Source organism: Podarcis vaucheri (genome assembly GCF_965113315.1).
Source record: "Podarcis vaucheri genome assembly, chromosome: 13".
Taxonomy (NCBI): Eukaryota; Metazoa; Chordata; class Lepidosauria; order Squamata; family Lacertidae; genus Podarcis; species Podarcis vaucheri.
The window spans coordinates 33,109,539-33,136,204 of record NC_138751.1 but is presented as its reverse complement, the minus strand read 5'-3'; the positions used below and the strand labels follow the sequence as shown (position 1 = coordinate 33,136,204).

General features: G+C 44.4%; 1 protein-coding gene across 10 annotated transcripts in view; it reads right to left on the bottom strand.

Annotated features, from left to right (window-relative positions):
- SRCIN1 (SRC kinase signaling inhibitor 1) overlaps positions 1 to 26,666 on the bottom strand; it is a 263,638-nt gene that overhangs the window by 60,779 nt on the left and 176,193 nt on the right. For 6 of the 10 annotated variants that reach the window (XM_082197166.1, XM_082197162.1, XM_082197165.1 and 3 more), the window contains 2 exons: positions 8,999 to 9,190; positions 241 to 433 (listed from right to left, as the gene is read on the bottom strand). In XM_082197166.1, coding sequence (XP_082053292.1) covers positions 241 to 433; positions 8,999 to 9,190 — 385 coding nt within the window. Of the gene's footprint in view, positions 1 to 240; positions 434 to 8,577; positions 8,671 to 8,998; positions 9,191 to 24,391; positions 24,750 to 26,666 lie in introns of those variants that run through there. The other 4 variants (XM_082197163.1, XM_082197170.1, XM_082197169.1 and 1 more) reach the window with 3 other exon arrangements.

Here is a 26,666-nt window from a genome sequence, read left to right as displayed (position 1 = left end):
CTTGTCATGGTCACATCACTTCCTGTTGAGATTTAAGCTTTTGGTACCTTTTACCCTCTGCAACCACAAAAAGTACTTGGAGCAAAATAGCTTCAACTGCAGGTACCCTTCAACTGCAGCTTCAACTGCAGGTACCCCTGAGCCCCACAACAGACGCAACAAGGGTGACAAAACAATGAGATGTGTCTAAAATCAGGATACATCTCTGCTAACTTGGAATGCTTGAGAAACAGTTCTTACCTGGAGACCGAAGTTTTGTTTGGCTGGTGGAACGGGACAAAGGCAAGCTTTGCCGGAACCGGTTCATCCTGTTAAACCCAATGGGCAGCTCAGCTTCAGACATGGTTTCCAGAGACTCGGCAGAAGCAAAGGAGAGTTTGGCTTGATCGGCCAGGCCAGGCTGAGAGCCCTGTGAGTGCCGGGAGCTTCGAGTCTGAAAGGTAAAAGAAGAGAGACAGAGCAACATGATTATGGAGAGCAAAGTGTTCTTTTTTCTAGAAATGTGGCATTGAACAGATTTCACACGTGTCACCTCTTCCCAATCACCTTATTTAAAAAGGCATTTTTGATCATGAAGATATTTCATGTGCCATGAAACGCAGCAGCAGAAAACATCCCTAAATATTTTCCCCCGCAATATACATACGGTACATATCATTGCCTAAACATATCTGTCCTAATCTCTGGCAACTGATATAGGGACTCAAAGTATAGTTACAAGCTTCAACTGGTTTAGTGTACGTAGATTATTAGTCAACTAACAATCCAGTTACCTCACTGATAAGTGCTGATTTTAACTCGGGAACATTTCATTTCATGTAGCTTTGCATTAGCAGCATGCCTGTTTAATTTTTTAGGCTATTTTTGGTTCTGGTGCACTGCTGCAATTATTACAGTGGAACAGAAACTGAAAAAGAATATATTGGCGGTGGCGTTTCCTTCTTACGACAAGAGCTGCGGTGTTAGAAATAAATAAATTATTGTGCTGACTTCAGTATCTTTAAAAAACAAACAAAAACCCCAAACATAAAGCCAAACCCTATACTGAGGTTTTGCATGGTGTAAAATTTATATAAATTTAATCAATTATATGACCGGTCTATTAAAAAAACAGATGATTAATCAAATAGAGATTCATTAATTGGTAAACAGCCCTTGCTGGAATGAACTCCTGCCTCATGGAGGGAGTCCATCTCAATTAATCTAGTCAAGTGTTCATCCAATTTGCTCTTAATGATACAAGGTGATGAAAATTACACACACACACACACACACACACACACACACACACACACACACTATTCTTGGCAACCTGTTCCAGTGCTCCATCAACCATACAGTTAAGTTTGAGCCTACATTCAGCACACTCTCATTTCTTGCCTTTCTTTGCCCTTCTCGTCCCAGTAACTTCCTTCCTCCCATTTACGTTGCCTTTCTAATCTGTTCAAGGTGGTTTGTGTCCCCAGGCATAGGGACGCGAGCTTACGGGAGCAAAAGACAACACACAGAGACCAGAGCTAGGCTAAAACATGGCTACTAGAATAATAGTGGAGGTTTGGGTGAGGCATTGGGACAAGGATCCTGATGTCAGACAGCTCGCTTGCTGACCAATGTCTCTCTCACACACCCAGCCCACTGACTGGGAGCTGACAGGGAGTTTTGGGGGTGTTAGGTATGCCCACCTCGGTGTGGGCCATTCCAGTGGGCTGCTGTCTGCAGCATGGGCGAAAGTCAGCTAGCCTCGAGCCCCTGAAGCTGAGCTGAGGATTTAGGGTGGCTCCACCCAAGACTCCTTATAGAGATCTCCTTACTTTTTTGTGGGTCCTGGCCCATCGCCCTGCCATGCCAGCACCAAAAGTTATGATACTCCAGTCCTGAATAACTGTGATTGGCTCCTGTCCAGTCGGCCCATCTATGGTGCTGCACCATCAGAACAAAGGGAACCTGACGCAGATGACGACAAGTGGGCAGAGCCCACATGCCGAAAGAGACAGGCTGGAGCATTTACTTGAGTGAAGACCTACTCTGCTGGTGGGGAGGACTCCAGCCCATCACAACATGCCATGCAGGACCCTTTCCTTGGAAGCATTTAAGAACAGACCAATGGCCCACCTGGGCAAGCATCCTGCCTCATACAGCGACCAAATACATGCCTCTGGGCAGCCCCAAAGCAGGGCACAAAAGCAAGAGCCCTTTCCCCTTGTTGCTCCTCAGCAGAAGGTATTCAGCCCCTGCATCTGAGCCTGGAGATTGAATATATCCATCATGACTAGTATCTATTGATACTAGGCCTCTCCTCCACTGATTTGTTTGAAACTAAGCTAGAGGCCATGGCTACACCTAGTAGCAGCGAATTCCACAAATTAATGGCATGCAGCAGGCAAGCCATTTTTCATTTCTAAGGCAATAGTAGATAGAGGAGGGCAGTTCCATCCCTCATCAGTCTCTTGTGGTTTCAAGGCAGCTTGCACCTTAAAACATCAGACTGGCAGGGGAGGAGCTGCTGCTGAGCGGATATATTTGCAAGCAAGTGAACCATCACGTCATCTCTAGCTTAGGACACTGAAATCCTACCAAAGCGTCTGAAGTTGTGACAAACATTGCAGAGGAACTGAGCCCCCCATCCCAATTCAAAAAAGAGGGAGGCTCAGAGTACCACAACTACATTTTCAACCTGTATCTGTATGTAGAACCATAGCAGCACTTTGAAGCTGTTATGCTACAGAAGAAATGGGGAGCCTGCAGAAATTTAATTCCTGACCATTGGCCATGTTGGCTTGGACTGATGGAGCCCTATGACATCTGGAGAGTCATCGGTTCCTCATCCCTGTACTTCAGGCACTGGCTGGTAACTCCGTTGAGTTGCTACCTCCTCCTCCTTTTAGGGAACAAAACACCTTGCAGATATTTGTCTAAAGTGCAAGGAGTGTGCCCCACGGGGATGCAGGGCACTTTCTCACCCAGCAACAGAAGGTGGTGACAGAGGCACCAAAGGTCAGGACAGGTGGACTTCCATACCCCGGGACCAGAGCCATTGCTTGCAAAAGCCTTGTTGGTCCTGGGACTCATTTCTTTCCTGACCACACTATCAATAACACCAGGAAAGGCAGAATTAGCAGACAGACAAGTCAGATAACCTTTGAAGTTGCAGGAGGCTGGCTATCCATTATGCCCGGGGAAACAGCTCCGGGGAGACATAAAGGGGCCCATTGTGATGCTGGAAGGGAAGCGCGATAGAGGTTTATGGCTGCACGGAACAGGCAAAAGTAATGGGCATGGAGTCCCAGCAGTAAAGAACAGTAATATGCCAAGAGTCCCATTTCGCGTGAATGACCGTATATCTTCTGGTACGAAGATGCCATTTCCACAGGGGGGTCGCGAGGGGGTAGAGCAACGCTGCGTGTAACACACGCTAAAACAGCATGCTGGTTTAGTAAAAGATATCATGTTCTTTGCTGACTCTAGGCCAGTTGATGCTATCAGTAAAATCGAGGTGCAAAACTATTTTCTGGACTGAACCACTCCAACCTGTAAGTGTGGAGGTTGCTTGTATAAAAGTGCTCCAGTTACAGGTGAAGAGGCAAGGGAGCCCTCAATTAAATCCACACGTTGCAGCCCTTAATCCCTAGTTAATATCCAACTCATGCCCACCCCCACATCTATGAAGGCCACTTGCCGGAAACTGCAGGAGGCGCTTTTGTGCCGGACAAGATGGGCCACTGGCCTGATCCAGCAGGCCTCATCTTGTGCTCTTTTGTAGCCTTATAAATATCAGAGGCGGATTTAGGGGAGCACAACGGGTTTGGTAGCACAGAGCGTGGAGCCTTACGGACACCCCAACTATTATTTAAAGTGGAGCGCGAGAAGTGAGGGCACCGAATTTTGGCATTGCTCAGGGTGCTGCTGAAATTTGAGACCCCGCTGTAAATATGCTACCTAAAGGATACAGCACAAAAAATAAGGGGGGTGCACCTCCTCTGCCCCCCTAGTAATTTGAGTTCTACTGTTAATTCATAGAAGGACCGAAATTCGTACCCAACAGGCTAATTTTTATGAGCCAGTATCTTTATTTATTTTAAAGGGACCATTCAAACATTTGGTTGCCCACTGCAGCCTGAAAGTAGAACAGGGCCCTTAAATGCATTGTGTTGCTGACAGTATAAACTGCACTGGCAGGTTCAGGTTTTTGTTTTTCAGAAGAACACCCACAAGAGAAAGCAAATGGGAAAAGGTTGTGTGTAGCAGGTTTAAAGCCAAGAAGTCTAAGCTTCTCCAAAGGTAAATTTGAACACCATCTTAGCCCATCTTTCTTAGCCCACCATCTTTTAAAGCCATGCTATGCCTGGGCTCACTCTGCCCATTATAGAAACAGGGCACTGATTATCAGGGCTGTATTTCACAATTCCTTGGGCTGCTTAAGTGCAGAAAGTGACTATGAGCACATAATTCAGCATCTTGAGAATCTCATTTCCCCTTTTTTTAAAAAAAAGCTTCTAGTCCTGTTTGTTTGTTTGTTTGTTTGTTTGTTTGTTTGTTTGTTTGTTTGAAAACTTTACAGCTACAAAGAGAAACAGTGGATGGAAAATGCCTAGTGGGATCTCAGTAGGGGGACTTTGGGCAATCAGGGTAATGGGGCTTTTGTCCACAGCCTGTTCCTTTAAAGTTCCTCTTGAGGAGCAAAAAAAGATTACTGGTCAAATTTATACAGGGCACAGAATTTATGTGTGCGCACATGCGTGTACATAGATGCACACATGATTTTTTGAGTGGTTTTTTTTACTCTTCCTTGCTTATTTACAGCTTTGGATAAAACATGGACTCCTGGGTCTCCTGCACCACTTTAAACAGAAAAGGAGCATTAAAGGACAGCTTTGAAATCACTTCAAAGTGAACCACCACAAAAGTCTACGTGGTACGGCAGCTAAACAGATGATGTGTGTGTCTCTTTCTCTCTGTGTGTGTGTGTGTGCGTGCACTTATTCCAAGAGAGCTGTATTATGGCTCTGACTTGCCATTTTCCAGCTGCTTGTTCATATATCCCTGATGAGTCTGCTAGAGAGCATGAAGAGAATGCTCTGTGGCTCCACCCTAAGGCAGCTTGCACCAACAGTACCATTCACTTCAAAGCTGTTCGCATCAAGTAATTGTATCCTACTAGCTTGGTGCAGTCTCTAATTAAACTCAGATTCGAGAAATAGGACTCTTCTCTCCTCCCTGAGACCATCTGGGCCTATTTCCTTTAATATGGCCTAGGCATTTGTATTATTTAGTATACTTATATGCTGCTTCTGAGAACAGCTTATCGGGGGCTTTCATGCCATCTCCCACCCAGGCACCAACCAGGCTGGAATCTGCACCACTTTTTCACAGCAACAGCAAACAAAGGCTGTCAGATCATTCTCTGGCCCCTCAGGTGCTTTTTAAAACTGTAAATTATTTAAATACCGAGTGAACAAGAGCTGCACTGAAAAGCATTTTAGAACACTGACTCCCTGGAAATTGCAAGATTATACACAAGGCCTTTTAGCATCTGTTGATTTTTTTTTTTGTCCCCCCTCCCCACTGCAGATGTAGAACTTTAAGGTAGAAAAAGAGAAGGGAAAGGGAAAAGGAGTCAGAGTTGTATTGTGGAGACTTTGATTATTTGTTTTATTTGTTCATAATAAAAAAAATAACTGTTCCAAAGTAGTGAGTAACATTACCTATTTTTAAAGCATAACCTTGGCTAGGGAACTATATCACAAAATTCAAAGAAGCACTTATTTAAAAAGATGGCCATGTTTCAGATTTTTATTGTTTTGCAAAGTGTGAATTGGGACATTTAGGCAAACCTACCTAAGTTGGAGTACAACTCCCATCAGCTACAATCAGAAAGATCAAAGATGGTAGAAGTTGTAGACCAACATCTGGAGCGCCAGAGGTTCCTTGCTCCCTGCTTTGAAGGGTTGAATAGCTGCTCACACTAAGTAAAGAACTGGCATTCTGTTCAGGCACTCCCTATTTTCCCTTGCAATTCTTTATGTCCCAGAGCTTTCTAGAAACAAAAACAGGCTTGGCAGGGATTTGTTTATTAATGTCCATATTTATAAATGCTTCATTCTCTGCTGGGCACATAGCACAACCTGATCTAGCTTATAAAACCAGATTTAGAACAGCTGTGAGAGGTCGGGTGGGCGGGAACCCACACAAGTCAATCTATTAAAACTCGCAATGTGATAAAACAGCGATGAGCTCCTGCTGAACTAAAGCTCAGTTCTCCAAGTGTGAGAAAACTACACTACTTGACGGATGGCTTGAAATAGTTTCCTGTTTAAAGAGGAAGTTATGGCTCTATAGATGGTGCCACCTTCCATATTATGTGTAGAATTTCTGTGTGCCAGGAGGCAGGGTCAGCATGAATGCTCTGCTCTCAATCTTTAGCCTGCTAATTGTCATTATACCGCTGTCCACATTTCTCAGAGAGTAACTACTCCTAGAGGGTCTCCCCGGACATCTTCCAGTGGTTAATCCTCCTCATGGTACCTTTTCAGACCCTTTGAATAATGCCATTTCTCATGCCTGAATGTAGCCCAGTTTCCAAACAACCACACAAGCATTTCAAACACAAGATTTGCATCGGCATGGAAGCTATTCAGCACCCAGAAGATGCAGCGTTTGTGTGGCTCCATTTTATCTTTTAAAAACACACAAGCACACAAAAAGAGAAGCTTTTTCTTGTCAGCAAATGCTAGCTGAGAACAAACAACTACTGGAATAAGCAAGCTGGGGAGATATGTGGCTGGCAGGGAGGAGGGACACTAATATTTTGAAACCAGATTTTAAAAGGAAAAGCAAAGGAAGAAGGGGAAAGAAATCAATATTGAAATGATAACAGCCATAATCATCGTTTAAATGAGGCATTAATTGGAGAGTTTAATTATTCCTGTGGGGTGGCACAGAAAATGTTCTCTCCGTAAATAATTTACCGTAAAATTGGCTGCAATTTTTCTGTCTCTCTCAGCGTTGTTGCCAACATGGAGCTTTGAAATTTCCCAGCCTTCAAGGAACAGATTGCATTAGGGGGCTGAAAGCCACAAAACTCCTTCACTGGTTTGGTATGGTTTGGTGTGGCATGAGATAGGCTCTGAACCTTGTTGGTTTTGGGGTGGGAGGAAAGATAGATTATGGAAAGATATATTATGGCTATATTAGGGAGCAGCCATAGCTCAGCAGTAGAGGACATGGCATACATGGAGAAAGGCCCCGGGTTCAGTCCTTTGCAGCAGTGGCTGGCACCTGCTGGAAGTGGTGGGCCAGAAGGCAGGGAGGCCAACAGTTGGTGGAGCCAAAGCCATCAACAGACAGAGCCAACTAATTCTAGTTTCGCCCCCATGATCCTCGCCGTTTAGATGAATAAAGGCAGCACTGAGAGTAAAGAGGATGAAGTTGATAGCCAATGCCATCCCCGGACAGGCTGTAAATAAGAAGATGGGCAAGCAAGGGCTGGCTGACAGCAGACTGAAGTTACGGGGATACTACTCCATTTGTCCTAATGGACAGTTCTCCAGACTCTCCACTGATCCCCTGGATGTCTCAGTAGGACTGGGAGACACCCTGTCACGAGTAGACAATACTGAGCTAGTTGGAATAATAGTCTGATTAGGTATAAGGCAGGTTCCCTAGCTTAGCTAGCTGCACACATTACAACTGAGGCCTAGTTCACACACTATCAAGCCAGTGCTCCAAGTTGCAACTGTATAAAGCAATTTTCCATGCTACATGTACACAACTGCCCAATTTGAATAATTATTCCCCTTGGAAAAAGTGGGATTTTTTACTTATTTATTTATTTATTTATTTATTTATTTATTTATTTATTTAACAAAATGCATATACCACCTGACTTATACCCTCCAACATTTCTCCTTCTAGGATGAAATCAGAAACCGGAATGGTTTCTGTAAATCCAGGACTGTCCCTGGAAAACAGGGACACTTGGAGGGTCTGCTGACTGTGATAAAACCTGCATGTGGGGAGACGTGTGTTTGTGACAGTTTAAAAAGCAGTATTTAAAACATTCGAAAGATAATTAAAATCAACAGTAAACCAAAGAGAGATTAAAACACAGGTCAACACTCTACACATCTAGACAGACCTGCCTAACCAAAAACACATTAAGTAGGCACTGAAATTAAGTATCTCAGGTTTGAAAGGCCTGTCAGAATAATACTGTTTTTAGAAGATGACTGAAGATGAACAACATTAGTTCCTACTGGCAAGGAGTCCCACAGGGCAGGGACTGCCTCAGTAAAAGCCTGGATCCTTTTAAAGGCCAGGGACACGTGGGACTCCAAATGGGTGCCCAAAATCTTTGATCCCTTGGTTAAGCTGAAACCTTGCATACATCCTTATCTTTGAAATAAATAAATAAAAAACCCAGATATTTAAATTCAGGCATTTCCCAAAGGTATCTCCCATCATCAAACCATCTTCAAGATTATCTCTGAGCAGCTGTTTTTGAATCTGAGACAAAGCTTTGCCCGTCTACATCAGGCGAGCAATCTGTTTTTTTCCCTCCCCGTCTCCCTGATAGCTTACTTCATTGAGAAAAGAAAAAAGAAGAAGCATAAAACTGACTGGATAAAGAAGGGGAAGAAGAGGGGGAAAGCTGATACAGCTATATTTTGACAATGGTGTGGGGGGTTTTCAGCCAAAGAGCTGCCGTTGCTATGCTCTCAACTTGGTTGCTAAGGGGCCTGGCACACGTGCATGGCAAAATGTCAGGGTAGCTGACTTGATGGTACTTTCTCAAATCAGTGGAGGTTAATCTTTCACAGAATTGACATTGTTTCGGTTTTATCAGGTGGAACACTCAGGGGGGAAAAAGCAAGGCTTAATTTATGCCAGAATTCAAAATAAATCAAGGCCCAGAGCTCTCCCCACCCCCGCTGCAACCTCCAAATGCCGGCCACAAAATACACCTCTTTCTGGATACTGATGGGGTTCCTTCTCATGTTACCTCAGCGGTGTGGGAACTGCTTCTTCGTGGCGATCCCACACTGCTGCAGTAAGCATCTGTATATTGAACCATGTGGGCAGGACCAATCGTGTGGGTCTCTCTCGCCTGATCCTCCTCCTCCTTCTTGGCTGGTCGATCAGGGCTATAGCCAGCCTTCCTTGCTAGATGGGGCTGCCACATTTCCAGGAGGGGCTTCAAAGAAATGAATGGAAAATCAGTTATATCCTCACAACCAACATGAAACATCTACAACTCTTGTCACCTGAGCTGAGTAAGAGCAATCGGCTTGAAAGTCCGGAGGCTTTTTGCTCACTTCAATGAATTTACTCAACCCCCTAAAATGAAAGGCAAGACACAGCTCCTTCAAGCACCTTGCCATGCTCAGTCACAGTATCCAAAAGTGGACTCCCAGACCACATTGATAGGAGGGTGGTGATCTTGAAAAAAATCCACCAGAGCTTAATTTGAGAGGGCAGAGTAGGCTCAGGTGAATGGAGTTTGAAGCCATGACCATTTCTGGGGGACAATTTTGGGGTGAGAAAAACAGTGGTAGTTAAATACTTAAATTTGCCCAGTCTCAAAACAAGATCACATTCTTTAAATTGAAGCTGCCAGATACAGTGGTACCTCAGGTTACATATGCTTCAGGTTACAGACTCCGCTAACCCAGAAATAGTGCTTCAGGTTAAGAACTTTGCTTCAGGATGAGAACAGAAATAGTGCTCCGGCAGCGCAGCAGCAGCAGGAGGCCCCATTAGCTAAAGTGGTGCTTCAGGTTAAGAATAGTTTTACATTAAGAACGGACCTCCGGAACAAATTAAGTACTTAACCCAAGGTACCACTGTAACAAACTTTCAAAGCTTGTTTGTGGGATGGGGTGGGTGTGTTGTTCTCAGTGGGATACTGTGTGTACCGGACTCTCTCTCACTAAGAGACTGTCCCACGGGTAGTTCTGTTCAGCTGTTCAGTACTAATGGGTACCAAATATGTGATGGAGAATGTGCCTGGCTAGTCTTGCCCCCAGGAGCGGCTGCGTGCATCCCTAATTGATGCGTAACTGGCATCAGTGTGAAGGGGGTTCATGTATGGAGCACCTTCAAGGTACAGGGATAGCTGGGCCTGTTCTTCACAGCCCTTCTTGAGCTGACAGCAAACAAAAATACACCTCTCCTGTGACATCAACGCTTCTCCGAATTTTGGGATCTTCCTACTCTACAGTGCAAATATACAAAAATGCATATTGCTATGCATCACCCCAATCTCTGAGTGGTGTGAGATTCCAGGGGTGTCAGGCACTTAGCCAGTGGTTATGTTTTCTTTTGGAAATGAGGCACAGCGGAGACTGTGATGTCTTTACTGTAAATGGTTTGTTTACACATACATACAACCTGAGCCTACAATGGAGGGGTTCACGGCATTAACACTCCAATAGGGTTATGCTACTGGCATAGGCACAGCCTTGGATGAAAATAGACATCAACCATTGTCCTCTGACCCTTTCTTTCCAGCTTGCCGCCTTTACTACCCTGCAAACTTTCCCCTCAAGGTCACATCACCACCAGCTCTCAAACTCTACTTCAAATTCTGCCTTTGGCTTCTAACTAACTCTGAGTTGAGGGAGGTGCCTCTCCCATTTGCTATCTGGCAGAGTCCCCTCTCTTTGGCTTTCCTAATGGCTCACCATCTTCCTTTTGCTCTTCTAACGGCCTCATCAATTTCCTCATCAAGAAACTGGCGTGGCTTATATTCTAACATTTGCTGAATCCAGGATTTCAGTGTCTGGCACCCAGAAACTCATAACCCAGGTGAATCTGGCACCCACATGTTGGGAGGAAATGTGTCAAAATGCATACATCAAAGAAAATAACATACAAAATTACATTAGAGGAAATTGCTTTCAAAAACATGTATATTAGGCAAGTCACATAATTTCCCTTTATCCCCTTTATTGGGAAAGATTTGCACTAAAATGCTGACAAATTTTAATGATGGTTTTTTTTAATGCAAATTGCTGCAGAAACATGGTACTGTGAATTTAAGAACAGTACACTTGAAAATGGAAAAAGATAGTTTTGCCCATCCGTGTTGTGTGCTAAACAACTGCACAGGGCTTATCTATCCTGATTTTTCTTAGCAGTTTTGGAATCTTACCTCAAGAGATGCAGCTCCTACAAGAAAAAGGGCCCTAGATACACCTCAGGACTAAATTTTGTTTGGTTCACATGCAAGCCCACCTAACTTGCACTTCCTGAAACAAAAAGCACAATGAAGTGCAGCCATCTTTTGAAATTCAAACTTCTTTAGATTTTGCCATGCAGTTCTCCAACCCAAAGAATATGTATGCAAATGCATATATATATATATATATATAATGATGATTTAAACCAACGGATTCATTCATCCCTAATACAAAGGTGCTATTGTGTGCCACAGATTTCGTGACTGCATCACACAAGAGGATACATTACAATATTGGGAGCATGTCAGTGACTTCTTGAAAAACACAGGGCTTAACTGTACTACAAGCCTAATCCGGTTTAACAGTCATTCCATCGCTACAGGGAATAATAGCAACTGTAGAACAGTGAGCCTGGGGACTTGGAATCTTTAGCAGACATGGTGTCACTACCCTTACTAAATTCCCAGGATTCTTTTGGGGAAGCCATGACAGTCAAACGTAAAGGAAAGCAGTTTTCCCCCTAGATATTGTTTCCAGGACTTACATCTGAAGAGATAAGCGGGAGATTGCAGCTGACGAGTTAAGTTTCCAATTGTCTACAGCTGTGTTGTGTCTCCCCCATAGCTTCTGCTAGCAGAATAAATAAATGAAACTATGATGAAGGAACCAGTTCCTTGTGAAGTTGGACAGGCATGGCCTTTTAAGTAACCAAGCACTGTCAATACCGCCCCCAACATTATTTAGATATGCTAAATCTAGGCACATGGCAACTTGCAAAGAAGTTCAGACTTGTACATGTAGAAATGGGAAGATATTAGCAGTAATTTAGACAAGAGCAAGCACATGGATGACACCAGTCCTGACAGCAAGCAAAGCTTTCCAGTTAACTCCAGAATTCTAATTTTAGTTTTTAATTAAAGCAGGGGTTCCCGACCAGCTCTTTGCAGACCAAGCTTCGTTCAGGTGGATTTTGGGTTGACGGTAAGGAGCAGCACATTCATCGCACTAAATATTCATATTGCTTTTTAATTGTATTTTTATTGCTTCGTTTACTTCTTGCACTGTGTTTCACTGTGTTACCATATGAGTTTGATGGATTCTATGAATTCAAATGGTCATTCAATAAATACAACATATAAGAATTAAAAGAAGCAACAAAATACATTTAAAAATCACACAGCAGCTAGCAAAGCACATTATAATTGTTTCAACAGGCGGGGGGGGGGGAGAGATATTAAGTAGTGTACTAAGACCCTCAGCAATTTTCAGGTGACTCATGGGGGGAAAGTTTGGGAACTATTGTCTTAATACATATAATCCTGTATGCAATTTTTCTGTATGCATGTTACTGCAAGCCATTTCCCATGACAGAATGCATTTTTATATGTTATTTTCATGAATATATGCATTTTCAGGCACATGTTTCCCTTATTTACACATTTTGGTACCCATGTTTTTGGTTCCTGCAAAAAAGTACATGTTTCAAAGGGTAGCACCTTTTTTGGCTCACTATTGATTCTGAAGTGATAATTAGGAAGGATCACCTTTAAATGAAAACTGAACTGAATTTCTTAACCTTACTGACAGATGGGGAGCAGAGCTCTAGTCAAAAGGTGGGAATGGCTGTGGGTTGCCAATGCACAGATCTAGTGACATGGAGATGGGGTGCTTAGCACTTGTCATTCACAGGAACCTGGGCAAGAGAGGTGTGCTTTGGGAAGAATGTATCATTGAGTTCCTGTCAGAGGGGATTAATAAAGGAGAATATATTCTCCAGAGTCTTCAGCCAATGTTCAAGATTCACATGTTGGGCTTTCTTTGCACGGGGAGAATAGTGTTTGGAAAGAGCTGATAATTCTCAAAGGAACAGAAATATTTTCTCATTGCTTCTGCCAGGGATTACAGCCAGCTACAAAGTATGTTCTCTGTATTGGCAAACAGGTATGTTTGCTTGGCTACAGATTTCCCAAATGTATGCAGTTAGTCCATACTAAGAGGGTAAGCAGACTCCATTTTCTGCATGCTCCATTCTGCCACTGGATCTGACAACTTTTGAAAATCCAAAAAGAGGGAGATTTAGGTTTGCTTCATGGCCATTTATTCTCATCCTCTCAATCTATGAGGAAAGGGAGGCCAAACAACCCTTCTGTGCCTGAACATACCGTATTTACCGGTACGTATCTTATTCCCATTCTTTTAAGGCTGAACAGTGAATATATGTCTTCTCCGTCCTTTGCACATTATATGCTGGGGTGTTTCCCCCCCTGCATGGTTTGTACGCTAAGCATTTGATCAGAGAATTTTAACTTAATTAATTTGCTCTCCCCTCCAAAAAGGAGGCTACTGCCTTGTAAAAAGTTCAACTCTGATCTATCAGCTTGGCTTCAGCAAGGCTTATTAAGAGCAGAGCTTGGCAGATCAAAGCACTTGCCAACAAACCTGAGCTGGACTGCAAAGCATACTTCACATGGCACATTGCATGGCGCTTTGCAGCGTAGCTGGGGTCCTTTGTAAAGCTCTTTCCTAATTTCCCGCAAAGTGTTAGTTAGCTTGCAAGACCTGAGCTGTAGAGCAGTTTGCCTTGATCTACCAGAGGCTCAAATTTCAATTTCAAACAACATTGAATAGGAAACTTCAGTAAGTTTCCAAAAAATAAGGAGAACATGTCCAAATTAATAGAGTTGTCAGAAAACCAGAGTTTACGGTGGCTGAGGGTATCAGCAAAGGGTTGCCTTATGAGCAAGGAAAGAGGGTTCTTCCCTCACCACTAAGCAACCAGAACCACACACACACATTACCTGTGATTTAGGATTGCCACACAGACAAGAAAAAGTACTTTCAAGGATGTATTGAATACTTCCAACTCTTATTGTAGAAATTAATAACATTTCAAACTTGCAAGCATTCTTATGCATTGCAAAGGACTGGTGTTCAACATACAGGGCGTGTTAGTTTTGCAAATAACCCCTTCATTTGCCATGTACACGTTTTCTGCAACTTGTCACCTGCTCTATGTATAATGTATTGATTTAGTTCAACAATTTGTCTACTGTGCTGCCTTAATCACAGTCATCTCTAAGCATGCTATCGGAGACCCGGTACGAGTTAAAACTAAACACCAGTTTGTATAAAATTTCGTCTGCTGGGTTTACTCCCTTCCTCTGCCTGTTGAAGAGCCCCATGAATCTCAAAAAACCTGCCTGTGTTAAGTTGGCTAATAAGTATTCTAGTCTATATACCATGTATCTTCTTACATTTCATGAATTATTTTATGGCACAGTGTGTCAAGGGATGAGAGCTGTGAGATTCAAATGGGCATCAGTGGTGATAATATGCTCTTATATTTATGGAACACCTTTCACCCAAGAGACCTTCTTGACTTCATCTGTGTACCTGCCACTCTACTAAGATGCCTGGGCCTTTGAAAGCAAAGCCTGTGGCTGTTTATACTTGGCACATGATCCACACAGGAATAGAAGCCCACATCCACATCACTACATGTGGAGGGTTTAAAAGCTACTGTGCGGCTGATGAAGGAAGAAAAGAGAACACTGGGGAACTAAACACATCACCATTGATGAAATTCAATGGTTAGATCTGGGGGAGCTAACCTAACCGAGAGCATCTTCAGCTGAAGATGCCCAAATTCACTTCCAAATAAAAAAGATTACACTAAATTGTTTCATTATGCAAATGAAGGTGACATTATGCAAATCAGATGCTTTGTTTTCCTGACTGTGACACTCTGAGTGTTGTTTAGCTCTTCAAAAACAGACTTGATTTATTGTTGCTTAAAAAAAGAAGAAGAAATTAAAGGGATAAACATGGATGGGAACAAGCCAGCCAAAGGTAAAGTGCTTCGAGACCCACCAATTTCAATGGGAGATTGAAGCATGTTTTTACGTATTACCGAAATCAAAAGCGATGGAGCTTGTTTGCTGAAGTTGTTTAAAACCAGCAGCAACACGGCAGATTACACCCGAACTGACTGGCAAATGTTTTTAATTGCATGCTTTAATTTCCACACCACATATGAGATTTTTGAGAATTTATTTTGCTGGATCAGATTCAGCATTCACATTAGCCCTCTTCAGGTGTTGCAAAAGTCAGTTCATTCAGCATGCAAAGGGAAGAGTCCCTTGAATTGCTCTCAATAAGTTGGAGGACTAATGAATGAAGCAGGAAAACTGTGTGCTTGTGGAGGATCTCCACATGTTTTAAAATCCCTGGAAAAACATGTAGAGAGCCTCCACACATCCAGGAGGCTCCCTGCTTGATATGTTTGCCTTCCATTTTTTGCAGAGTGATACGAAAGGTGAGGAGGAGGGGCAGAGCTTGCAAACTTCTCCCTGTCAACAGTCCCCCTCCTGGTGTGTTGAACAAACTGTAAAGAAAGCATGGCTTGATATCATGTGCTGGCTGTGGTATTTGCATCAAGAGCAAATCCAGCCTTCTGTAGTGAAGCTAAGCCTGGAAGACAGCTAAGTCTGGAAGATGGAGTAGCAGGCAGCACTTTTGAGTGAAGAGCTATTCGGGTCCTAAACAAATGAACATTGAGTGGTCTTGAGATAACTACTCTTTTGCACCAAACCTGCTCTATTCTCCTAATATTATAAACATTTGATACATAACCGTCTGCATTGTTGCAAATGAAGCATCCATGTGCAAGAGCCACATCTTGTTATCGCTTCCACAAGACCACTGAGGCTGACAGACAGGAGCCTACAGAAAACCCGGTCCACAGAGCCTGTACAGGAGTCAGGACCCTCGTGGGCACCTTCCCCTGATCCTGAGCAACCAAATGCCACCCACCATAGTGTCATAGTACCTCATTGGTCCAATAGTGCAGGCAGTATACCAGGCAGGTGGTAGCAATGTATGATAACACCAAGGTTGCAGGTTTGATCCCTGTATGGGACAGCTGCATATTCCTGCATTGCTGGGGGTTGAACTAGATCAGGGTTTCCCCGCTGTTGTTGGACTACAACTCCCATCATCCATAGCTAGCAGGACCAGTGGTCAGGGATGATGGGAACTGTAGTCCAATAACAGCTGGAGACCCAAGCTTGGGAAACCCTGGACTAGATGGTCCTCAGGGTCCCTTCCAGCTTTACAATTCTATGATTTCCACGCCCATCTTCAGGCCAGAGGGTTTAAGAATTCGCGTTTTCCTCAAGGGGTGGAGCTTAGGAGAGGCAGTCTGCTGGCAGACAGTTTAAAAATGCTCAGGTTGTCTTCATCTTTTGTCAGATAAATCTGCCCACTTGGAGCTCTCTGTCGGCCTGCCTTGCTCAGGGACCAGACACTACCTGACACCAACTCCAACATGTGTATGCCCTCCCCCCAAATGAGAGCCTGAACACTATGATGCCTTAAGACTACAAAACCCATGATGCAGTACAACTTCAGACAAAAGGCAGGCGGACAACAGCTGCCATTACTGAAAGGAAGTTAAAAGTTGAATTACATGGTGCAGATGGCACCAGAATTCAAACAGGCATCTAGGTTTGCTATGGAAATCTGCTGCTCAAATTAAGGAGACAGGACTCAAAATGAATTTTCTCTGATGGGGTTTTGCTGTGCTGTCTAGACTTGGCAGCAGCGGCTTAGTGTGCTTTGAGTTTGCTGAACTTTGGTACCCTCACTGATTTGGTGACTTTCACTAGCTGTGCTGGCTGCTGTGCCCTTTCAATTCTTTGCCAAACTGATAATCTGTAAATTGACAGGGGTTCACAAAAGCAGAAGAACTTCCAGTTCCCTTTCTCACCAACACAACCAACAAAGGAAATGAGTACTGCAGAGGTTACCTTGAACATTTCAAAGACTGGAAAAGGGGAGATAAAACATCACGATAATTTTCAGACCCAGCCTAGATCGCAGGAACACAGCAAGGTGCCTCATACTCATTTGACACCATAGCTATTAATAAAACTATTCCACTATTGTGCTGGAGAGGCTGCAATAGGTACAACATTTCACATGTGGTGGACGTTTGAACATAAAAAGCTTTTCTGGCAAAGAGTGTTTACAGAAATAAGCTATATTACAGGCTAACATATGGAATGTACCCCAAGTTTGGGATTGTTAACTATTTTTAAAGAAGGGCAACCTGACCTACAAAGAACTAATTACTTTTCTTTTAGTAGCGCAGAACTGGAAAAGATTGGAACAACTGTGCATCTCTCATTGGAAACAGAATGTATGGCCTATCGCTGTATCAGAAAAATTAACAAAGAGATTACATGCATTGAATAATACAAATGATATAGCTGATTTTGTTGAAATGTAGCATCCCTTTACAAAACACTTTACTGATAACCCTGAAGAACGGCAACTACCAAAATCACAGGTTGGATTTTGGCAAGCTTAACTACATCAATCTGTCCTGGAGGGGGGCAAGTTGGGATTTTTAGTTTGGGAATTCCATACATCTAGAATTTCCCAGACATGTCCAGGATTTGTCCGCTGAAATTAGCGCCTGGGTGGTATTTTCAGAAATTGGTTAAAATGTCCCAAAAAATCCAGGCACATGGCAGCCCATATTGGAAGTGTTGATTTTTTGGTGAATTCCCCCCCTCCAAAAAAAAATGTTCAAAAACTTAATCTTGCAGGGGGGACTTTGCAAAGAAATGGCTCAACAATTTAGGCCAAAACAAAACAAGCTCAACAACCCAGCTCTCCAGGCAGGGAACACCTACCTGGAGATGCCCTGTTTTGAACCTGGGGCCTTCTGCATGCGAAACAGATCCTTGGCAAATCCTGCAACAGGATTTCAGACAAGGGGCATTCCCAGCTGTAGCTGGAGGCACTTGGGACCTTCTGCATACAAAGAATGTGCTTTTTCACTAACCTATATGGCCTTGGATACGAGGACAATTATTTTTAAAGCTCTACACACACACACACACACACACACACACACAGCAAATAAGGGAGACCACCCTCTCTCTCCACAGCCCACTCTTTTTCAACATCAGGACTTAATCTGAGGGTTGTCATATCTGCCAAGGACTGACCTGGACCAATCTGGATGGTCACTGTGTTTATCCTATTATGGATGCCCAATATGCAAGCTTAGCTTGGAGATGTATTGTTACCTTTTAATATAAAACTGAATCCTGGCAGGGTGGTCTTGAGTATGCTCAGCCAGTGCTGTACAGTGGTACCTCGGGTTAAGAACTTAATTTGTTCTGGAGGTCCGTTCTTAACCTGAAACTGTTCTTAACCTGAGGTACCACTGGGGCCTCCCGCTGCCGCCACACAATTTCAGTTCTCATCCTGAAGCAAAGTTCTTAACCTGAGGTAATATTTCTGGGTTAGCGGAGCCTGTAACTTGAAGAGTCTGTAACCCGAGGTACCACTGTACTTTAAAAGGAGGGGGAGAGAAAGGGGAAGAGAGGGGGAAGAGAGGGAACCCTTTTGGAATCTGAGAGGTTAGGGGAGTGTTGTGTTCCTGCACAATGGTTGCAAGAGGCCTGGTCTATCTACCCAATCAGAGGGTGCAAAACTCAACTCAGCAGTTGTTCATCCGAATGTTCAAAATATCTGCCCTTCTCTCTGCCAATTATTTATATATTATTTAGCCAATATATAGACCGCTTACTAAAGGGCTAGCCAGCCTGGTGCCCTCCAAATATTTTGGATGACAACTTTCATCACTCTTGACCATCAGCCACACCATGTAGGGTTTTGTTACCTTCCCCCTCAGATGATTTTTATTATGAGGGCAACACTCAGACTAAGGACTCACCTACACTTCCGCTTGTCCCGTGCCTAGAAAGCATGGATCCAAGCGGTTTTCCGCTCGTCCCATGTTATCTAGGCATGGGTTCAATAAGTTTTTCGCTTGCCTGGCCGCTTTCCCCAGGAAAACTCACTCTTTAGTGTCGCGTCTGAGCAAATGTCAATCTGCAGAAAAAACCTATTGACATCTGTTCTGATTCAGAGGTAAACAACTGGTTTTCCCGGGGGTGGGGGGAGTGACGGGACAAGAGGAAGTGTGAACAAGGAGGAGGAGGATGGAGGAAGCTGGCAGGTGGTGTAAGCAAGAAGATCGGCCCGTGGGGACTGGATGAGGGCAGACTGAGGTTGGTGGGGCAGTTCTCCATTTGCCTTAATGGACCATCCTCCAATAGCAGCACCTGCTACAGGACCAGAGAGCACTACCCTCAGAAGTTAGGCAAGGCAATACAAAGCAAGCACTGCCATAGGGATGAACAGATCAGGCTATTTCCAGACTCTGCTAGTTTCACATAATTTTGTTCTGAGCTATTTCCTCACAGTTCAGGTGTGTGTGTGTGTGTTTAAGTGCATGGAAATTCAGATTCTTAAATACTCATATTAATCTAAAGTACTATTTTTACTTTTTTTGTTTATTATTTTGTTACTTTTTTTGAACCAAGCATTGCGTCGCAAAATTTGGAGGACAACTGTGTTCCAATCTGCATATTATTAGCCCAGGAAGCGTGAATCTGGCTGGTCCGCTTAAAATTTAGGATTAAACAAAGTCTTCAAGCATTCCCCGTTTCCCCCAAGTTAACTTTGCTAACGAGCAAAATAGCGGTAGCTGGCAGTGTTCTGTTAGGCCTTGAACAATGTAAAACAGTGGTTTAAAAATGTTGCAAGACAGCTCAGCATGAGTAAAGACTTGAAAATGCAAATACAAGAATTGTCATAATCACAAAGAGATGGAATAGTGCAGCAAACAAATCCCTAGTGGTTTTAATTTACTTTCGCCCAGGGATTTATTTTTTTTATTACAGAACTGGCTGCCATAAAGATAAAGCTCAGTTTGGCTCACCAAATGTGCATCCCTACATTTCTCAGAGCCGTTCAACATGCCACATAGACTGAGGAGGCGGACTGAGGGTCCCGATTCATGATGTATTTGTGGTTTGGGAGCTATTCAGTTTCTTCCCATGCTGCAAAGTTAAGTCGAGGAGTCCTAGGCTGTGTGGGAGGTTGCTGTTCTTAGAGCTCCTCCCCTCCCAGTTATTACTCTTCCCGTAAACTGGTACCAACCTTAGAGACCAACTAAGTTTGTTCTTGGAAGTGTGCATGCACATGAAAGCTTATACCAAGAACAAACTTAGTTGGTCTTTAAGGTGTTACTGGACAATTTTCTTATTTTTTTATATATTTTGACTGTGTCAGACCAACACAGCTACCTACCTGAATCTGGTACCAACCTGGCATGGCTTAAAGCTATAGTGTGAGTTGCTTCCATGAAGCTTGGAGCTACTTGTGTTACCTTTGCTCCGTGAAAAGCAGCGACAATGCAGCAGGTTCCACACAGTAAAGTTAAAAATCAAAATGGGAAGGACTATAGCTCTGGGGTAGAACGTCTGCTTTGAATGCAGAAGGTCCAAGGTTCAGCCCTGGCATGTCCATGTAGGGATGGGAATGTCCCCTCTTGGAAACCCTGGGGAGCTGCTGCCAGTCACAACAAACAGCATCCTATGTTCATAAGGGGACTTGAGGTGGCAGAACTCTGGACTGTACCACTTCAGGGCACCACATCACTTTGGAAGACAGGTGAACTAATGTCAGTGTACTGGAAGAAGCAAAGATCACCAGCATTGAAGCAATGATTCTTCAACATCAACTTCGTTGGACTGGTCATGTTGTGCAGATGCCTGATTATGGTCTTTCAAAGCAACAACTCTATTCTGAACTTAAAAATGGAAAGTGTAATGCTGGTGGTCAACAAAAGAGATTTAAAGACTCTCTCAAGTCAAATATTTAAAAATGTAGTATAAACACAGACAACTGGGGAACACTGGCCTGTGAGTGCTCCAATTGGAAAACAGCCTTTACCAAAGGTGTTGTGGGCTTTGAAGATGCTCAAACTCAGGACAAAAGGGAGAAACATCCTAAGAGGAAGGCATGCTTGGCAAACCCTCACCATAATCAACTCCCACCCGAAAACCACTATGGAAGGACATGCGGATCCAGAACTGGCCTCCACAGTCACTTACAGACTCACTGCTAAAACTGTGTTCATGGAAGACAATCTTACTCAGCTACAAGTGATATTGGAATGCTCTGTGCTTATGCACTCCCTGAATTAGCACATTAGCACATGGTTTTGGCATAGCTCTCTCCCTGTGTGTACTGCATGCTGGGAACTTTTATGTGGGGGAGCAATTAAAATAATAAATCCTAGGTGCTTCCACACTGCAGAATAGCCAAAATTTATTTACTCGCTTTCTACAGCGCATCTGCATGATGGTGCAATCAAAACACATTCCTCTCCTGCTTTCCATGTAAAGTTTCCATTTTCCCATCCACCCAAAGCTCAGACTATATTTCAGTTTACCCAGGTGCAGGTGGTCTGTTCAATAGTGTTCCTGGCTGGTCACGGCCTGTATAGAGCTATTTCCTTCTCTCTTGTCCATCTCTCCTGTCTAGGAAGCAGCTCTACCATTTTCCCTTTCCCAGTAGTCTGGCCTTGCAATGCGGATCAGAATCAGGAGTGCAGTGGATGGCAGAGGGAGTGGGTTTAACCTCCACCCACCCAAATGAAAATTTCCCGGCACAACAGTTGGTGCTGTGGAAATAAGAACTAAGCTGCAAAGTGGTGATGATGATACAACAACAACAGAATTGCAATTTTAGTTTTAAAGCAGAACATGCATTATTGGGTGCTGCTAAATTGTCCATGTCTGGAAGCACCAGCTGATGTGCACACATGCACTTTGTAGTGGTACAGTCCAGAATAACTGAAGCCAGCCCACATGATCACATCAGAGAGAGTAGAGCCTCAAAGTCAGTGGACACAACGCCAAGGGAGGCTCGAGGCTCTACAGCTTCTTTCTTCTCAGAAAAAAACCATCTCCATTCCCCTGCACTGGGCTATTTTTCATGTAAACATGAAAAGGAAGAGGAGGAGGAGGAGGAGAGGAAGCAGCAGCAGCAGCAGCAGCAGCAGCAGCAGCAGCAGCAGCTTCTCAGGAGGACCCAGAAAGGGAGGAGGAAGACACCCTGACACAATTAAGCAATTCTCAAATCCCATGCAACAATCCCTTTATTGTGCCTGCTGAGAAACAACTTCATTATATCTGCCTGGTTAGATAAGGCAGCTTTTCTGATGCCGCCTCCCCATGTGCCTGTCTCCCCTTTCCCTACACCCACATTGCTGCACCACTGTGTCAGCCGATATTACGCTTGCCAACTCTGCCATCTCGAATATTTTGTTGCTGGAGGCTTCAAAATTGGCTTGGGAACAGAAGTGGAAGGGAGGTGTGAGGCAGATGAAGGGACGAGGACTCCAAATTATTTTGTACTGCACAGAAGCTCTGCCCAACCTAAGTCCCTCCTTAGTATACACGCACCCCCTTTCCTCTACTTGAACCCATAAATCCAACTCTTCCACGCATTCCGCCCCCAAGAGGTGCCTGTCCTCAAGCCAAGCCATCCTGTCTGGATTTCTTGTCTCTATGTTTCACACCCCATTGTTTAGAGGCGGGGTTTCAGGCACAGACATTCTCAGCCATGCCTGGGGAAAGCTTTCTGGTTTTCCATGGGAGGGGCAGGGACACAGAACCATTTCAAGGGGAGGGGGTGTGTCTTAGGGTTGTCACCTTTTATCTAGCAGGGCTCCTGTACCTTTAGCAGCGGCGTGACATACAGAAGTTTAGTGGTCAAAGCTTTTCCGGGCCTGGAGATATCAGTGGCAGGAGAATCATTCAGCTGCTAAATGTCTGTGTGCCATGTAGCAACGCAGCCACACCATGGAATGGAAAAGTGGTGGTGAAGTTCAATTTTAGCTCAAACTGAGTTCTGCTCATAGTCTTTTCTTTTTTCTCTCTTTATTTAAAGTGCTGCCCAATTTCTGCCTCCCAGTCCTCTGGGCTTTTCCAGATGACCTACTCGTTGAGCTTTAGTCCAGATTTCTTCCCATAAAGTTTGCATGGCAGTTATATAACAATGCCTACTCTTCATTGAGCATTAATTCAGATTTGTCTGCACAGAGGTTATACAACAGTGCATCAAGCAACTGGTATCCCACGTTTCCCTGTATGTTTTCATATCACTTTCCTTACTTTTTTTAAAAAGTACATTTTAAAGGAGGAGTGGTTTCGCTGTGCAACAGAGGCAAATCCACTTTGACTGTGTTACCGAAATTTGTCGTTTTATGATTGAATCCCACCTGCAACGCAGCCAGTCTGGAAGCAGCCATGACCACTTGCTAAAAGCCAGATATACCACACAGTCAATGAAATCAAGCAGCCGTCAAATCAACTGATGCTTTTGGATTGCACTCAGTAGTGATCTAAGAATTCCACCCGTTGTCATAAATGCACATTCAAATCAGTCCACGTCTCTAGAGGTATGTAAACTGATACAGCAGCTGCTGACAAATCAAGGGAACTTGTAGGGAGAGGGGGGGGATGGTTTGAAGCCTTTTTTTCTGGTAGAGGTAGCTATTCCAAGCCAAGTGTTAATGTGCTCTTGTCTCCTGATCTGCAGAACAGCCACAGGCTCTAGCTTGGAAGAAATACTGTCCCCCTGGAAGGGAAGATCACGCTTCCCTGAGCAAAAGCCCAGAGTTATTGAATGGCTTCAAGCACTTTACCACCAAATCCCCCACCCACTACAACCCCTTCCCCTCATCTCTGCCCAGTTTCCCCTCTCATTTTCAAACCCCCCACCTCCACACACATAAAACAGAAGTTCTATAGTCATGGAAACATGCCAAAGACATGTCTTCCACTATTTGTTTAACATATCCCTATCCAATTTTCCTTTACTGCTATAGTGCTTTCGATCCACTCAAACACACAGCTCTCCACTACTGTATATAGAAAAATATCAAGCACCTCCTCAGCAAAGCCAAATCATGGGTCAAACAATCAACCCACACACCCCAAAATACCCCATGCCCCCCAATTGCAAACAAACAAACAAAACCAATGAGTGACAACTTTGGAAATGCCAAAGCAATACAGCTGGACCAACCAATAAACAAAACACTGGATACAAACTTTGAATTTGCACTGAACAGAGATACCAATTATGCGGCTCAGATTCGTGTTCTTCCCTGCATCCCAAGCAAAGCGTCCCAAGCAAAGGCATGTTAGTAGCAGTAATCACAGCCCCAATGAATCACCACTGAAAGCTCAAGAGCCAACCCAAGAACCCCCAAAACAAAACAAGACATCAGTAACAAAGCCCCCATCTCACCCGCCCCATGACGGCAACACTTCTCTGACCCTGCATCTGAAGGGTGCACAGCTTCTTTTCTCCTGTCCCAAAGGGCGACTTTCACAAGCTGGAGCTCCTTGGCATCTCTCAGCAGACACAGTTCTTCAGCAAAGCCACCACCAAGTGGCACCCGGTCGGTGAACAATGTCCAGCAGCTGCCGTGGGATCCCCGGTCATCCCTCCTTCACAGCCAGTTCCGTCACATTTTGCTAAGATAACAGCCTGGAATGCGTTCAAGGCAGCCGGAGGGCTGGCAGGAAAACCATCTCCCGTGTGGCTAGAGAGCATCCCTTTGAAGAAGATGCCAAGAAGTCAATCTGTGCAGTTCCCACCGGATGCCTACCAGGGAATTTTGCTGGTGGGATAACTCCATGTATCGCCCCCGGGGCCACAAAGTTCTGTGGGCAGAGATGAGGGAAGGCATAGAGGCTTTGAGGGAAGCTAGTGGCACAGCCAGACATAGCTAGATTGAGCGGTCATTTGGCAAATGAATTAAAACCTTGATGCTGGAACACTGATCTGGATTAATCCAGCATAATCCTCCTTTAAAGGCAGCCTCTAAGTGGTCACCAAATGGCAGCACCCCCATCCCATTGGGCAAAGTTTGCTCCCAACTTTTCAGCTGCTAATGGGGAGGGTATAAGGGGCTACAAGGGGCCGTGGCTGTGGGAGTTTTCCAGAGAGCCAGAAGAATCTTCTGATGCATAAGGAAACTTTTCAGATTTGGATTGATCAATAAATAAAACCTGAGGTATCCTTCCAAGTACAGAGGGATTGGGGGGGGTGGATTGTAGAAATTCAAAACAGCTTGCCTTTAAGGGCAAATATACCTAATCCACTTGGGACGCGGGTGGCGCTGTGGGTAAAAGCCTCAGCGCCTAGGACTTGCCGATCGAAAGGTCGGCGGTTCGAATCCCCGCGGCGGGGTGCGCTCCCGCTGCTCGGTCCCAGCGCCTGCCAACCTAGCAGTTCGAAAGCACCCCCGGGTGCAAGTAGATAAATAGGTACCGCTTACCAGCGGGAAGGTAAACGGCGTTCCGTGTGCTGCGCTGGCTCGCCAGATGCAGCTTTGTCACGCTGGCCACGTGACCCGGAAGTGTCTCCGGACAGCGCTGGCCCCCGGCCTATAGATGTGAGATGGGCGCACAAACCCAAGAGTCTGTCAAGACTGGCCCGTTCGAGCAGGGGTACCTTTACCTTTACCTTTATACCTAATCCACAGGGACGCGGGTGGCATTGTGGGTTAAACCACAGAGCCTCGGGCTTGCTGATCAGAAGGTTGGCGGTTCGAATCCCCGTGACGGGGTGAGCTTCTGTTGCTCGGTCTCTGCTCCTGTCAACCTAGCAGTTCAAAAGCACATCAAAGTGCAAGTAGATAAATAGGTACCACTCCGTCAGGAAGGTAAATGGTGTTTCCGTGTGCTGCTCTGCTTTGCCAGAAGCAGCTTAGTCAAGCTGGCCACATGGCCCGGAAGCTGTACGCTAGCTCCCTCAGCCAATAAAGCGAGATGAGAGCCGCAACCCCAGAGTCGGCCACGACTGGACCTAATGGTCAAGGGTCCCTTTACCTTTACCTTTATACCTAATCCACAATTTGTGAAACATTATGTGAACAGAAGCACAGCCATGCCTCAACATTCACACGGATTTCGCAACATGGTTCTCCAGCCAAGTAATGAGTGCATATATATATCTATATCTATATCTATATCTATATCTATATCTATATCTATATCTATATCTATATCTATATCTATATATATATATAGTAGTACCTCGAGTTACATATGCTTCAGGTTACATACACTTCAGGTTACAGACCCCGCTAAGCCAGAAATAGTACCTCGGGTTAAGAACTTTGCTTCAGGATGAGAACAGAAATCGGACTCCAGCAGCACGGCGGCAGCAGAAGGCCCCATTAGCTAAAGTGGTGCTTCAGGTTAAGAACAGTTTCAGGTTAAGAACGGACCTCCAGAACGAATTAAGTACTTAACCCAAGGTACCACTGTGTGTGTGTGTGTGTGTGTACACACACACACACACACACACACTAATGTAAAATCTGCATTAAAAATGTCCTGAATCTCTGTGTACCCGAAGGTAAGTCCTGCTACTTACGCATTAGAGTAGTCTGACAGTACAAATGGTCAAATAGTGGTCCAGGTCCAATACAACATGCAAGGTCTGAAGTCAAACTGTAAGGTCAGGTTCCCTCCTCTGCAGAAGATCTAGAGTTGGAACACCTTGGGTCAGTCCTGAAGTCACAGTCCAGTGGAGTTCCCA